This window comes from Bombyx mori, chromosome 6 (assembly GCF_030269925.1).
Source record: "Bombyx mori chromosome 6, ASM3026992v2".
In the NCBI taxonomy this organism is placed as follows: Eukaryota; Metazoa; Arthropoda; class Insecta; order Lepidoptera; family Bombycidae; genus Bombyx; species Bombyx mori.
This window is the reverse complement of record NC_085112.1, coordinates 12,848,478-12,862,808: the sequence shown is the minus strand read 5'-3', so window position 1 is coordinate 12,862,808 and position 14,331 is coordinate 12,848,478. Positions and strand designations below refer to the sequence as shown.

General features: G+C 35.3%; 1 protein-coding gene across 4 annotated transcripts in view; it reads right to left on the bottom strand.

Annotated features, from left to right (window-relative positions):
• The window catches only part of LOC101745125 (chaoptin), a 74,490-nt gene that overhangs the window by 23,486 nt on the left and 36,673 nt on the right, over positions 1-14,331 (bottom strand). For all 4 annotated transcript variants that reach the window (XM_062669152.1, XM_038011574.2, XM_038011573.2 and 1 more), the window contains 2 exons: positions 3,893-3,982; positions 1,561-1,765 (listed from right to left, as the gene is read on the bottom strand). In XM_062669152.1, coding sequence (XP_062525136.1) covers positions 1,561-1,765; positions 3,893-3,982 — 295 coding nt within the window. The remainder of the gene's footprint in view (positions 1-1,560; positions 1,766-3,892; positions 3,983-14,331) is intronic.

Here is a 14,331-nt window from a genome sequence, read left to right as displayed (position 1 = left end):
ATACGCGGAATCATTTGGTATCATCAGTATTTTTCTAATAAATACTATCAAAAGAGCGTAGATTAGTTTTAGTTGTTTTTTTTTTAGTTTACCTATGTTTTGACTACTATTAACAAAATTAATTCATAATTTTATCTTACTTTAATAGACAGATAATGTAACTGGTAAAAAATAAAAAAAATAATGTTGCAAAGATGATTAATATAAAAAATATCACAATATGTTAAACCTTTAAAACACTCTCCTGTAAAATTAGTAAGTTTTGAGATTATCTTATACCTTTAAACGAGCAATTCTTGTATATTTATATATACCTATATAATCTGAATCTCAGAAACGGCTCCAACGATTTTCATAAAATTTAGTACACAGGGGATTTCGGGGGCGATAAATCGATCTAGCTACGATTTATTTTCAGAAAATGTTGTTTTATTCGTGTTTTCAATAATCAACTCTTCCCGACATCTATTGGCGAATAATAACACTATTTTTCTTAATTGAGGGCAACTAACCGCTTTAAAGACACAACAAGATGGCGTTATCAAAAAAAAATCAGGTCATCGTCTAGTACAGTTTTAATGTGAGAAGACGATTTGTCCTACGAGCCTGACTGAGTCTAGGCGTACCTGTTGCTTAATTGTTTCCGGTTAGCTCGGATGACCCGCTAAACGACTGACAAAGGGGTAATGTTCTGTCGATTCCGGATAAAGGTTTCTGAGAAACGAACGCTATTTTTGTTTTTTTTTTTTTGTGTTAATCTTATGAACTCGTCGATAAATAAAGAATTTTTATTTTTGACTAGCTGACTCGGCAGACTTCGTAGTGCCTCAATCGATAAACAAAATACCTAAACTTTTGTATAAAATAAACAAAAGGAATCCGTCCGACGGGGGACACATAAAAGGAAAAACAAAATTGTTATTTTTATTTAATTCCGAGTATTTTCATATTTATCAACCTTTTAAACCTTCTCTGGATTTCCACAAATAATTCAAGATCAAAATTAGCTAAATCGGTCCAGCCGTTCTCGAGTTTTAGCGAGACTAACGAGCAGCAATTCATTTATATATATATATATATATAGATATAGATGGAACTTACAAATGAGCTAGCTACTTTTTAATAGATTTGACTAATAAAACAAATAGATCGCTCGTACGATCGTTTGAGGTTATGATTTTTTATTTGCAGTTGTATTATTAATTAACATACAAAAAAGGTTATTTATATTATGTTTTTAAATAACATCAAATAACAATAAAGTAGATAGTAAATGTCTATAGGTCTCTTTTTTTTATTGTTTAGATGGGTGGACAAGATCACAGCCCACCTGGTGTTAAATGATTACTGGAGCCTGCCTATAAACATCTACAACGTAAATACGCAACCCACCTTGAGATATAAGTTCTAAGGTCTCAGTATAGTTACAACGGCCCCACCCTTCAACGCATTACTGCTTCACGGCAGAAATAGGCACCTACCCGTGCGAACTCACAAGAGGTCCTACCACCATCACATTCTTACTAATAGAAACTAAAACGAAATATACAGAGATCGTACCTGTAGTTTGAAAGAACTGTGGCTCTAGATCCCGGATCTTGTTTCCAGTTAGCTGCAGCATGAACACCTTGGAGTTGTTGATGGTACTGGGGACCCTCAGAAGGGGCACGTGATTGCAGGTCACGATTCCGAGATCTGCAGCTGGTTTTGAACAAGTGCAGAGTGCTTGGAACAAGCATGGCGGATGTCCCGTGTCCACATGAAGCTGTGAGAGGAAATACTCTTTAATTATTTAAATACAACCAGAGTTCTATAAATAAGTCGTCGTGGCCTAAAGTATAAGACGTCTGGCGCATTCGTATCTAGCGATGCAACGGTATGTTCGAATCCCGCAGGCGGGTACCAATTTTTCTAATGAAATACGTACCAAACAAATGTCCACGATTGACTTCCACGGTAAAGGAACAATAATATCTTAGAATTTATACCTCAAGGTGGATAGCGCATTTACGTTGTAGATGTCTATGAGCTCCGGTGATCACTTAACACCAGGTGGGCTGTGAGCTCGTCCAACCTAAGCAACAAAAACAATAAAAAAAATAATTAAAAATATATTCTTAATTGATCCTGTGATTGACGAGTTCGACTGGCAACTTGCTTTGAAGTATTCAGGTAATTGAAAAAAAAATTAACTTGCTAAATATAGATTTCCTTATGCTAATAACATATATAGTTACAAACAAACAAACATTTAAAATTTTAAGGACACTGAAACAATATAATATTGTCATAAATAAAATATATACAGCTTTCTTATTCTTCATAATACAATGCACTAGTGAAAACTTATCATTCTGGTTCCTACAAATAAAAAGAAGCTAAATAATTTAAGGGAACGAACACAGGAATATCTTTTTCCCGTTTGCGCGAAGTTGGGATAGCCCCTTAGGCTACCAGCGAATATGTAGGGGGAGAAAATCTGGCACCAAGTTTGGCATAATTACTATGTAGATCTCGGACGAGTGTTGTTTTATTTTTTGCACAGACAAAAAGCGGTGATGGCTTTAGATCAGTGGTTCTCAAACTCATTTTGTCTACTGCCCACTTTGAAAATAAATTCTTTTTTAGCGCCCCCATTTTTTCACCTACTTAAAAACCACTATAGCGAGAGCTTAATCGGTGTCTGAAAGTCCTCCTGGATGAAATTAAAAATCGCCTCTCAAGCCTTTACGCAACGCCCCCTTTTTCTTGGCTCTCTTACCGCCCCCCGTTAGGCCTGCAGCGCCCACAAGGGGGCGTTATCGCCCACATTGGGAAAGGCTGCTTTAGATCATCCACTGAATCTCGTATATGGTTTAACAAAAATCAACACATTGGCAAAGTATCCTTGAAATCGCCACCCAAAAACGGACAGGAAAGAGGTCCAGTTGTCATCCAACCCACAGTCTTCAGTATCGAAATATGGAGCCCTCATTAAAACAAAAAAAAAAAACAATATCAAAACCCGTTAAATAAAAGTGCTGAAAATTATCTAAATACTATAATTCGTTAAGGTAAACGCGAAACTTTAATGAAGTCCCTAATTATATGTACATATTAATGTTTAAATTACTATGAAATTCTTCGAGCGTATAAATGTAACCAAGCGTATTCAGATGCAAACAGTCGAAAAGTGGGTCGCCTATGAATTGAGTCTTCAAAATCACACTGAGCGAGCAACCTACGTTCTGCCTCTGATCTGATTATGGAAGCGAACGCGTATGCTAATGGGGTCTGCAGTCCATACAATATTACGGGCAGCACACTGTTTTAAATACGCTTTTATAGAAAATCCCACTTAAAAATAGAAAATAAATCATAATAAATTTGAATTAAAAATAGTGTAAGAAAAATTTATTTTATTGTAAAAAAAAGATGTTTTAGTGGGATTTTCTATAAAAGCGTATTTTTTAGTTATTTAAACTATTATTTGTTTTTAATTTTTTAGTTGAATATCAATTTTTTTTCAATTTTTTCCTTTAAACTTTTTTTTAATATTAAATTGTCATCGGTCCTTAATAAGTAGGTAAACCAAATTTCCAGTTAATCCGACGTTTTGAAGAGGTCAAAATCATGTTCAAAGATTCCGTTACATACTAACATACATACGTCTGAAGCTAATAAAAGCGTATTCAAAAACCACGACAAGTTTCTCTGTTTCCAAGATTTATTTGCCCGCTAGTCATAGTTATAAGAGCATCGGGTGTATAATACCAATTAGGCCAGGGACGTTCAGTATCGAATTACCGAACTGCTCAATCTGAGAGTACTTAACAAGTTAATGAATGTATCGATTAAATATTTCGTTCAACTGTCAACAGTAAATGATAAAATCGTTTAAATTCAAACTAACCTCTATAGCTCGGGACAACGACGCCCATATCATCAGCAGTAAGGTCACAGCCACCAGGGTGTAACCAAACTTCACCACCGCCATCAAACTCTGTAACAAAACACAACACAAGCTTAAAAATAATAATAAAAGAATTTGTCTATACCACATTAAGAACTAAAATACAGAAATTTTCACTGCCGGTATGCACAGTGTATTATGACTCTAAGATTTGAACACCGGTGTGCTTAGTGCGAGTTTTTGTACGTTCTCGATAGCGTAAAAGTTCGCTCGAATTTGTATGCAGTTGGAACAGCGCCCCTAGCGGCAAACGTAGGCAATCTTTTTTTTTTTATTGCCTAGATGGGAGGTCGAGCTCTCAGCCCACCTGGTGTAAAGTGGTTACTGGAGCCCATAGACATCCACAACGTAAATGCGCCACCCACCTTGAGATATAAGTTCTAAGGTCTCAAGTATAGTTACAACGGCTGCCCCACCCTTCAAACCGAAACGCATTACTGCTTCACGGCAGAAATAGGCAGGGTGGTGGTACCCACCCGCGCGGACTCACAAGAGGTCCTAACACCAGTAAATCAATTCAACTCTATACCATTTTGAGTTAATTTTTACTCTATCGAAAACGTTAAAAATCTCGCACTAAGCACACTGTACAGTTGTTGTATGAAGTGATGATATTAAACTAGCTTTCAAAGCTTGCAAAGAATTGTCATTTTGTATTCACAAATGACTTCCACGATGAAGAAGTGATAGATGTAATACAAACTCACAAAGAGATATATAAATTTTCGTAATTACGGATTGTAGGGCGTATCGTAGACCTGGTTGTGGTAAGAGATCTGGTAACTAACTACCTACTTATTAACTTACTAACTATTTTTCTAATGAAATACGTACTCGACAAATGTTCACGATTGACTTCCACGGTGAAAGAATAACATCGTGTAATAAAAATGAAGCCCGCAAAATTATAATTTGCGTAATTACTGGTGGTAGGAACTCTTGTGAGTCCGCGCGGGTGGGTGCCACCACCCTGCCTATTTCCGCCGTGAAACAGTAATGCTTTTCGGTTTGAAGGGTGGGGCAGCCGTTGGAACTATACTTGAGACCATATAACTTATATCTCAATGTGGGTGGCGCATTTACGTCGTGGATGTCTATGGGCTCTAGTAACCACTTAATTCTAAAAAAAAAAATTAAAAAAATACGAATTCTACTAAATTACAACAACAAAATATACTATTTTATCGTCGATTGTCGTCCAATTTATGATAAGAGATTAATTTTGATTCTTACAAAGGCATTAGAAAACCTCCGTGGTATATCCGAGCTCAAACATTACGACGATATTGGCAAACGAACTCATAAATTTTATGATCCATTTTAGAATTATTTGATCGGATTAGTTTACGTTTGACTACGTACGAATAAAATGTGATACTTTTCTCTTTTAAAAATCCAAATCGTATAATGAAAAACGGATAAAGTGAACAGAAACTCAGAAAGAAGTAGCAACAGAAGTCCCTAATGTAATGACACATAATGTAAGTTAAGGGCAAGAACAAGAAATCTAATCATACGTTTTAATATGCAAGAAGGTTTTGTCAACTTTCAATATGAAATATATCTTAAACTGGACATAGTAGAAGACATATTATATCATAAAGAGACCTCTTAGTTTATCATTGTTGAATTAAAATTCCCTTGAATGTACTCTTATTCTTTTTAAACTATCATTTTAGTCATTACGGCATATCTGATGTCTTTTCAAGTGAACAGTCGTATTTGAGTATCAAAATAGTTGTAAGTCGCCTTGCTATTAAATGGTCGATGGAATCCATATGCATATTAGAATTTGAATGTCGATATCTACCGTGTAACGTGTTATCGAAATATCTACTTTATTCGTTGAGCAGAAAGGTGTGTAATCTCATGGTGTTAGTAATTAGAACAGCCGGAACGTGATTGCCTCCACTCACCCTGAGAGATGCAGTTGAAGTAAGAATTATATTAAATAATGCTGTCCCTTTGAAGCTACAATCATGATTTACCTATCGATGCGGGTTTTTCAAAAAGCGCTTTACTACTTAATAGTAAATAAATAATGGTTTAAAAAAACAAAAAAAAATACGCTTTTATAGAAAATCCAACTAAAAAATAAAAAATTATTTTTAATAAATTTGAATTAAAAATAGTGTAAGAAAAAATGATTTTATTGTAAAAAAAAAGTGTGTGTGTCCGCTCCGACGCACGACTGGAGTTTACTGGATATAAAAAATTAAACGAAACAATACGAGAAATAGTTCTATATTACGACAACACGATACACTACAGATTATTAACAAATTAACGAGACACAAAACAAACGACTAACAAATATATGAAAATACAATAATGAGAGAAACGCGCGATCAGTACGAGGCTTTGTGGCGGACTGCCGGCGCAGCAGCCCGGCGTCACCTGCGATGACGCATTTCGTGTGACATGCGCAATCAGGCGCATAACGCATTTCGTGTGACATGCTAGTACGATTTTGGTCCCCATAATTTTCATACCCCGGGCCTATATATGTAAATCGATTCTAAAGGAGTAAACTCCAAAAATCGTGGGGTGCATGTATCAGTAGTTATAAATATTTTATGAACAGATATGAGTAGAAGGGTTATTTTGATAATATCCTGAAAAGCACCCCACGCTTTTTTACAATAAAATCATTTTTTCTTACACTATTTTTAATTCAAATTTATTAAAATTAATTTCCTAGTTTTTTTAAACAATTATTTATTTTTCATTTTTTAGTTGAATTTAAAATTTTCAATATTTTTTTTAAATATTGAATTGTCATCGGTCCTTAATAAGTATGCCAAATTTCGAGTTAATCCGACGTTTTGAAGGGGGTCAAAATCATGTTCAAAGATTCCGTTACATACATACGTCTGAAGCTAATAAAAGTGTATTAAAAAAGTCTAAAATGCAAACTGAAGTCAGATATTAACACACCACCCGCAGACAGTATATAGCTTCTTCTAAACATAGAATTGGATTATCATCAGGAGAATAGTGTTGTGATGTTGAGAAATTTTCCGTTTTCGGCCCCCGTGGAATACATGTAGAATTCGTAACTACATTCGTACTACATATTTAATAAGCTTCAGTGCTTCAATAAAATATTCCACGAATAACACGACAAATCATTCGATGCTCAGAGGTCAATACTGCGGATGTTATGTAATATCCTAAGCGAATCACTACTTACTCTAGTTCTTTCACCAGATAAATCTATCACCAGATTATTATTTCTCATTGGATTTGAGATTGACGACAGGAATTTTATTGCAATACATTTGCTTTGTTTAATTTGTGAAATTTTATCAATAATGATTCTTATGCTATTTGTTTTCTTGCGAACTCAAAGCTTTGTGGAAATGACAATTATTTTGAAAAGGCCATCGTCCAGATTCGATTCTGTGTCCGTAGAAAGAACTAAGAATTTAAGTTAGTAAAAATAGCACACGTAATTTAATACAATAATGTTGGACTAGCGCTAGGTTGACTTAGTCAAGCATACACATGTGATGAATAATACATTACGTGACTGAATGTCACGCTAGGACAAATAGCGATTGACCCAAAATCGACTACCATTGTTGTTCAGAGAGTGTTTCTCTGTGTACATATAAGCACACACTTATTATTAGAGGTATTAGATGATTTTTACTGGTAAATTATTAATAACTAGCGGCTCGCTCCGGCTCCGCTCTGGCTCCGTTCGGGTTTTTTTTACAAAAATTTCAACGATATTTGACGTTCTCTTATTTTTTTAAATAAAAGAACACTTATTGTGGCATAACTATAAAAGTTAGCTATATATGCTGTCGCGACACTTTTTGTAAAAAATAATGTATTCTACAAAGTCATAGTACATTATTTTATTCTATCATCAATAGTTTTCGCAAGGCAGGCGATGTAAAGAATATTTTAGGTAATTTTTTTACACCTTTACATTACTGGAGTTTTAGTAAAGATTCCTAATTTTTTTCAAAAAAGATTATAGCTTATGTCACTCGAGACTGGTGTAGCTTCCAAACAGTGAAAGAATTTTTCAAATCGATTTTTTTTTTTTATTGCTTAGATGTGTGGACGAGCTCACAGCCCACCTGGTGTTAAGTGGTTACTGGAGCCCATAGACATCTACAACGTAAATGCGCCACCCACCTTGAGATATAAGTTGTAAGGTCTCAGTATAGTTACAACGGCTGCCCCACCCTTCAAACCGAAACGCATTACTGCTTCACGGCAGAAATAGACAGGGCGGTGGTACCTACCCGCGCGGACTCACAACAGGTCCTACAGTAAATACGCAAATTATAATTTTGCGGGTTTCACTTTTATTACACGATGTTATTCCTTCACCGTGGAAGTCAATCGTGAACATTTGTTGAGTACGTATTTCATTAGAAAAATTGGTACCCGCCTGCGGGATTCGAACACTGGTGCATCGCGCTCAACGCGAATGCACCGGACATCTTATCCGTTAGACCACGACGACTTCAAATTCAGTAGTTTCAGAGCCTATTCAATACAAAAACAAACAAATCTTTCCTCTTTATAATATTAGTATATGTAGATATTCACTTGTTTAGGCCGTGTGGTGTCGAAAAATAATAGCAATTCGCTGAATGCGGGCTGTGCAAACCCGGTCATTGTGGCAACCTTAGGACGAGCCCTCTTTCCTGCAGTGGACGTCGATAGGCTCATGCCGACGATGATTAATTTGTTTTCCTATTTTCAAATTCGCTTGATATTAAATTGTCGTTTTTCGTTTTTACACTATGTTTTTCTTCCACAAACATAACGACAGTTAGTACCTTCTTAAAGTCTATAAAGAATAATTGCCGTCTTCCTAAGGATGATATAATGTATTTATATTATATATTAAACACGTATATTAGACATGAACATTACTTGATATTGAAATTTTTTTTTTTATTGCTTAGATGTGTGGACGAGCTCACAGCCCACCTGGTGTTAAGTGGTTACTGGAGCCCATAGACATCTACAACGTAAATGCGCCACCCACCATGAGATGTAAGTTCTAAGGTCTCAGTATAGTCACAACGGCTGCCCCACCCTTCAAACCGAAACGCATTACTGCTTCACGGCGGAAATAGGCGGGGCGGTGGTACCTACCCGTGCGGACTCCCATGAGGTCCTACCACCAGTGATTACGCAAATTATAATTTTGCGGGTTTGATTTTTATTACACGATGTTATTCCTTCACCGTGGAAGTCAATCCAATCAAATTAAACAAATAGAGTCATTTAAATACAACTGGTCCTTGATTTGGGCAAATTTTCAAGGGAGTTGGAAGTCTTCAAGTTGATTAAAAAACTACATTGAACGATTCAGTTACATGGATAGATAAATAGGTCAATAGGAATGTAGCTCATAAAATCATGTAGCAAATAATAAAGACGCTTCTCCTGATTTAAAATTACAAAGAGTATATGAAATTCGATTACGCAAGATATTTCGGAACTGGCCGAAATGTATATAACAAAATAATTCAAATCGCACAGCATGTCACAAATGCAATGGTAAACGGAAGTGGATGATTTTCCCGAGAGCTCCTTCACGAAGAAATTGTTGAAATAGATATCGGTAAAACTTCTATTTTCGGTTTTGAGCAATAGAGTGGTTGGTTATCATGATGGTCTTTTCACTTTCGCGCTTTTTCGCGTGGATACCGACAGACAGGGTAGCGATCATAATATCATCTAAAAATGGTTATGTTTCTATGAGGGTTTCTATTTGTTTGACTTCTACCTTCGCGTATTCGATTTGTAATTTATTATTGTATTATCAATGTATATTCGAGAAAACGGGTAATTTGTGATACCATATCGGAATGCAGACCGAACGTTATTGGATTTTATGTAACAGCCGTGTCATTCGTCTGGTTGATCTATTATAAGAGTTCAATTGTGGGTAGGATGTGATATTTTTATTAATGCTATTTAGGACTTTTTGGCGGGAACGCGAGGAGTGAAGTTGTGTGATTTGTTTTATTTTGTCTATTTAGTGTTTCTTCAGGTTTAAATGTGTAATAACGGTGGTTTATTAACTGTTTAATATCTGTGAAAGTGCACAAATGTGGGAAAATGAAACAAAGCCGCTGGACGTAACTTCTCGGGATCATCCAAAAAGTCAACTGAAAAAATCTTAGTAAATGACCACCATTTTACTGAGATTATATTTCATCCCATATCATCTTTTTTCATTTCATTTAATTTCATCCCATATCATCTCTTTTCATTTCATTTAATTTCATCCCAGTTGATTAACGTCTCAAATTATTCATTTTCATTTCATTTCATGGAGTCATATTATCATTTTTCATAAAAATTATGAATATAAATTAAAATAAGACATTACTTTAAGATCTTAGTTACCAGGTCATAAAATCACTTAAAAAAAATGTTATTTGGCCTGGACGTAATTTTTCATGTAATATTTCGGTTTCTATTAAGTATACGACCAACGATAGTGGGACTATCTTGACCATTGAATGTGAGTAATTTAAATTAGTGACATTTATTCACTGCGCGTTTCAGTCGATTATGCATTTTTACGAATTTAAGAATACCTACATATTTTGTTTTTTGGTCAGTTGTTACATGCTTGTTAGGTAATGCGACAAGTCGCAAAGGTAATCTGACTTTTATAGGTTTGTTAACGATTCATTTTAATATTTAAAAGTGATCGTAAATTTTAAGCTGGTTTCTCGTTTGAACTCAACTATAGATAACGCTTCATGCATTGCTATCTGCGTAGACTTCGAGTCAACAACTGGCAAGGTGCCATGTCCCACTCTGGGTTACTGGACCCAAAGTAAATGGGAAAGTGCGTAATGATATTAATAAGTGATAGAAATTCGTCTACAACCACTGAAACCTCAAAATTATATTTTTTCTATTCTTGCTTTTTATTAAAAATTTTATTTATTTGGATGGGAATTAAGTTGTCGATATTGAAAACATTGAAACTCGCCAGAGCTACGTGAATTAAAAAGCCATAGCTCATCGCTTAAAACGCGTCATAGCCACATTTTAATCGATCAAAATATGATTTTTGACAATCAGTGAGAAAACGCCATACGTTTTCGCTATCAATACCTTTGTCCCGCAAATTTCAAGTGACGTGGGTCGACCTACAAACTGACTGCTAAAGGTCCTATAATATAATATTTAAGACATTCTATCATGTAAACTGAGAAAACCTTTTTTTATATAATAAGAAATAGGGATTGTTTTTCAATATTGTCTTTGGAGACGGGATATATTGTCTAAGGTGTCGTCTGAAATAAGTTTTACACTTGTTAACCAGCCCCTTGACTTAGAATTGAAAATTACACTTTATTGTGGACTTGAAGAGATATTAATTGATAGTGAACTGTTTTGAAACTTATTTTTCACTATAGTGATCATTGTTTGCAAAACACATTTTATGCAAAAAACGCACGACCCTGGGTTTCTTTAGCTACTATCCTATCACAAATCGATGTTAATTGACTGATGAATCGATCCTAAATTGTCTATCCAAGACCTATCGTCCCAAATTGACGTCATATAATTGGCCCGCGTGAAATTGTAAACAAAAACTTATTAGCTTTATGGTTTATTTACAATTCAATAACGACTGTGAGGTTTGGCTACGATTTCCGGTCAAAACTGACCCCTGCGATGCATACTTGGTATTTTGTGAAAGGTCTTATTCTTGTATGGTTTTCAACGCTGGAGAAAATATTATATTTTGTTACTGTATGTTGTTGAACGTGGAGCATTTTTCAGCCATTTAAATCAACTTCAATGGATACAAAATGTTGTGTTACATGTTTTATATTGATGAATGCCGACGGTTAATTATATTATAATCGGTGACAAAGACGAACATTATTTGATACATGTCTAGAAGCTCACGTATGAACCGAAATACGCCAAAAAGAGACACCTCTCCCTCTTACTGTCAATTAAGACGACATTCACTCACCTCGTACAATAAAAAGATAAATCTCTACGACTTTCCCCAAAAAAGTCCGTTTATTTTAAAGGAAAAATTAGGTTACCAAAGTCACACATGACTTTGGTAACCTAATTTTACCAAATTACACGTATATAACTATTCATACCTTCACCTAATATTCACGACTTTATTCCTTCATTTAATATTATTAGTCCAATCATTATAAGGGGTTGACCTCGGAAAATTAATATACCCAGTATATTACAGCGTAAAAACTTGTATTTGACTTGACTTGATTCGATTTTTGGATAAAAGTAAATTTAGTAGATACACCTTAAATTAAACAGAGCAATAAAGAGTTTTCTATCTATATACACTACACTTTTTTTTTTTCCACAGGAGAAAATCGCCGGATCCCCACCCGCGCGGCAGGTGGGGTATGTGGGAGTTGAACCTCACTAAAAACTCCTGCCGCTCACAACCGGCGCCCTACCTCGGACCGGGCCAGAGCCCAGTCGGGGCTATTGAAACGGCGGGACAGGGTTGACGCAGAGCACATTACATCCATCCCACCGTCCCATATACACTACACTTAGGAAATTTTAACTAAGAACAGTTATGAGAGTACCTAAGAGTTAGACTAATAATTCCAATACTCCAACATCGCAATGAATTTGATCGGAACGCCAAGATAAATTATATTTATAAGAAGGAAAACATCAACTATAAATATGATTTCCTATCTTACTGGATGTTTTTAGCACAAAATACCTTCTGCAGCTTATAATACTTCAGCGTTACGTTTTATTGTCTAAGCCTTTTCTGAAAAAGGAACGATCTATCCAGAGGTAATTATAAATTATGTAGGTGATTCTCCTATAACACAGCAGATACATTTTTTTTTATTCCTTAGATGGATGGACGAGCTCACAGCCCACCTGATGGTAAGTGGTTACCGTCGCCCATGGACTTCAGCAATGCCAGGAGCAGAGCCAAGCCGCTGTCTTTATTGCTTAGATGGATGGACGAACTCACAGCCCACCTGGTGTTAAATGGTTACTGGAGCCCATAGACATTTACAACGTAAATGCACCACCCACTTTGAGATATAAGTTCTAAGGTCTCAGTATAGTTACAAGTATAGTTACAGTATACCTACACGTGCGGACTCACAAGAGGTCCTACCACCAGTTATAAGAGGGTTTTGGGGAATTTTTCTTTTCTTGTCTGTAGAACCGTGTTATATAGCAGGGTTACTTTTACATTCTCATGATTGCCTCGTTGAAGCACCAAAATACCAGAAACAAAACTTTTCATGTCTCATTTACAACACAAGAATTTAGTATTCGAGCTAAATTTATTTTAAAATTAAAAATCATTTAGCTTTTATTTTGAACAAATATTTTTGAAGCATCTCTTCCAGTATTTGGTCTTTGAAAGTGGAACGCGAAACACATTACGCTTGGTTAGGTTAGTCCCATATTTTTCTTCATTGGCCGGTAAATATTGATATTCCGGTACGGCCTCTAGTCGACCTTAATATCGTTTGAACCAAAAAATACTCCTCAACGAATAGTAAATTCATATTTATTTTTCGCAAACCGCAAAAGGCAGAATTTTGATAGGAGTCTGTACGAATATCATCGTTTTGAAAAAGTTATCTAAAAGATTGACATTTAAATTAAATTTGTGGTTAATAGATTAATAAAATACATCACTAGTAGAATATTATTAGAAGCACTTAAGACGGGTTGATTATTTTATATTTATTAATCATAATAAGCAAGTAGTGCATTATAATGTTTCCTAAAATTGTAAATAAACTTATTAATTTATTATTATTATTACTATTTCATGATTGAAAGATTACTGGTCCCGACGGCCTTTCCAGTTTCACCAGGACAAGTGGGCGAGCAAATGCTCAGCCAGGTTTTCTAATGGCATGTACATGTATCCCACAATACACTTTCTTTCAAAACCTTCTAAGCCGTATGGATTGTTTCAAGTTAATGACCCATAATGAGTCGTGAATAAACAGAAGAGAAAAAAAAAATTGCGCAATGTTGAAATAAGGACATCGTGTGAATTACCATGATAATATTTTGTGAAAAGCCGGAGGGCTAAATTCCGGCTCCATAAATATCGTCACCCAACTAATTTTCTGTTTCGTAAACATTTTTTGCACGAATTCGGACCCTTTTCCTAAACAAACTGATTATTAAAAAAGAAAAATTTGGTATTTCAGTTGACTTGGGACTGGTACTGTTTGATATCGAATGACGAATGTGTTTTACCTCAGTTTAATCAAATACCAATTTGTTGGATGCGACAGCCAATTAATTATAATAGGGGTGTGATTAGATACTATCCTCATACGTTTCGGTTTTCAGGGTGTTAGTCTCGCTAAAACTCGAGAATT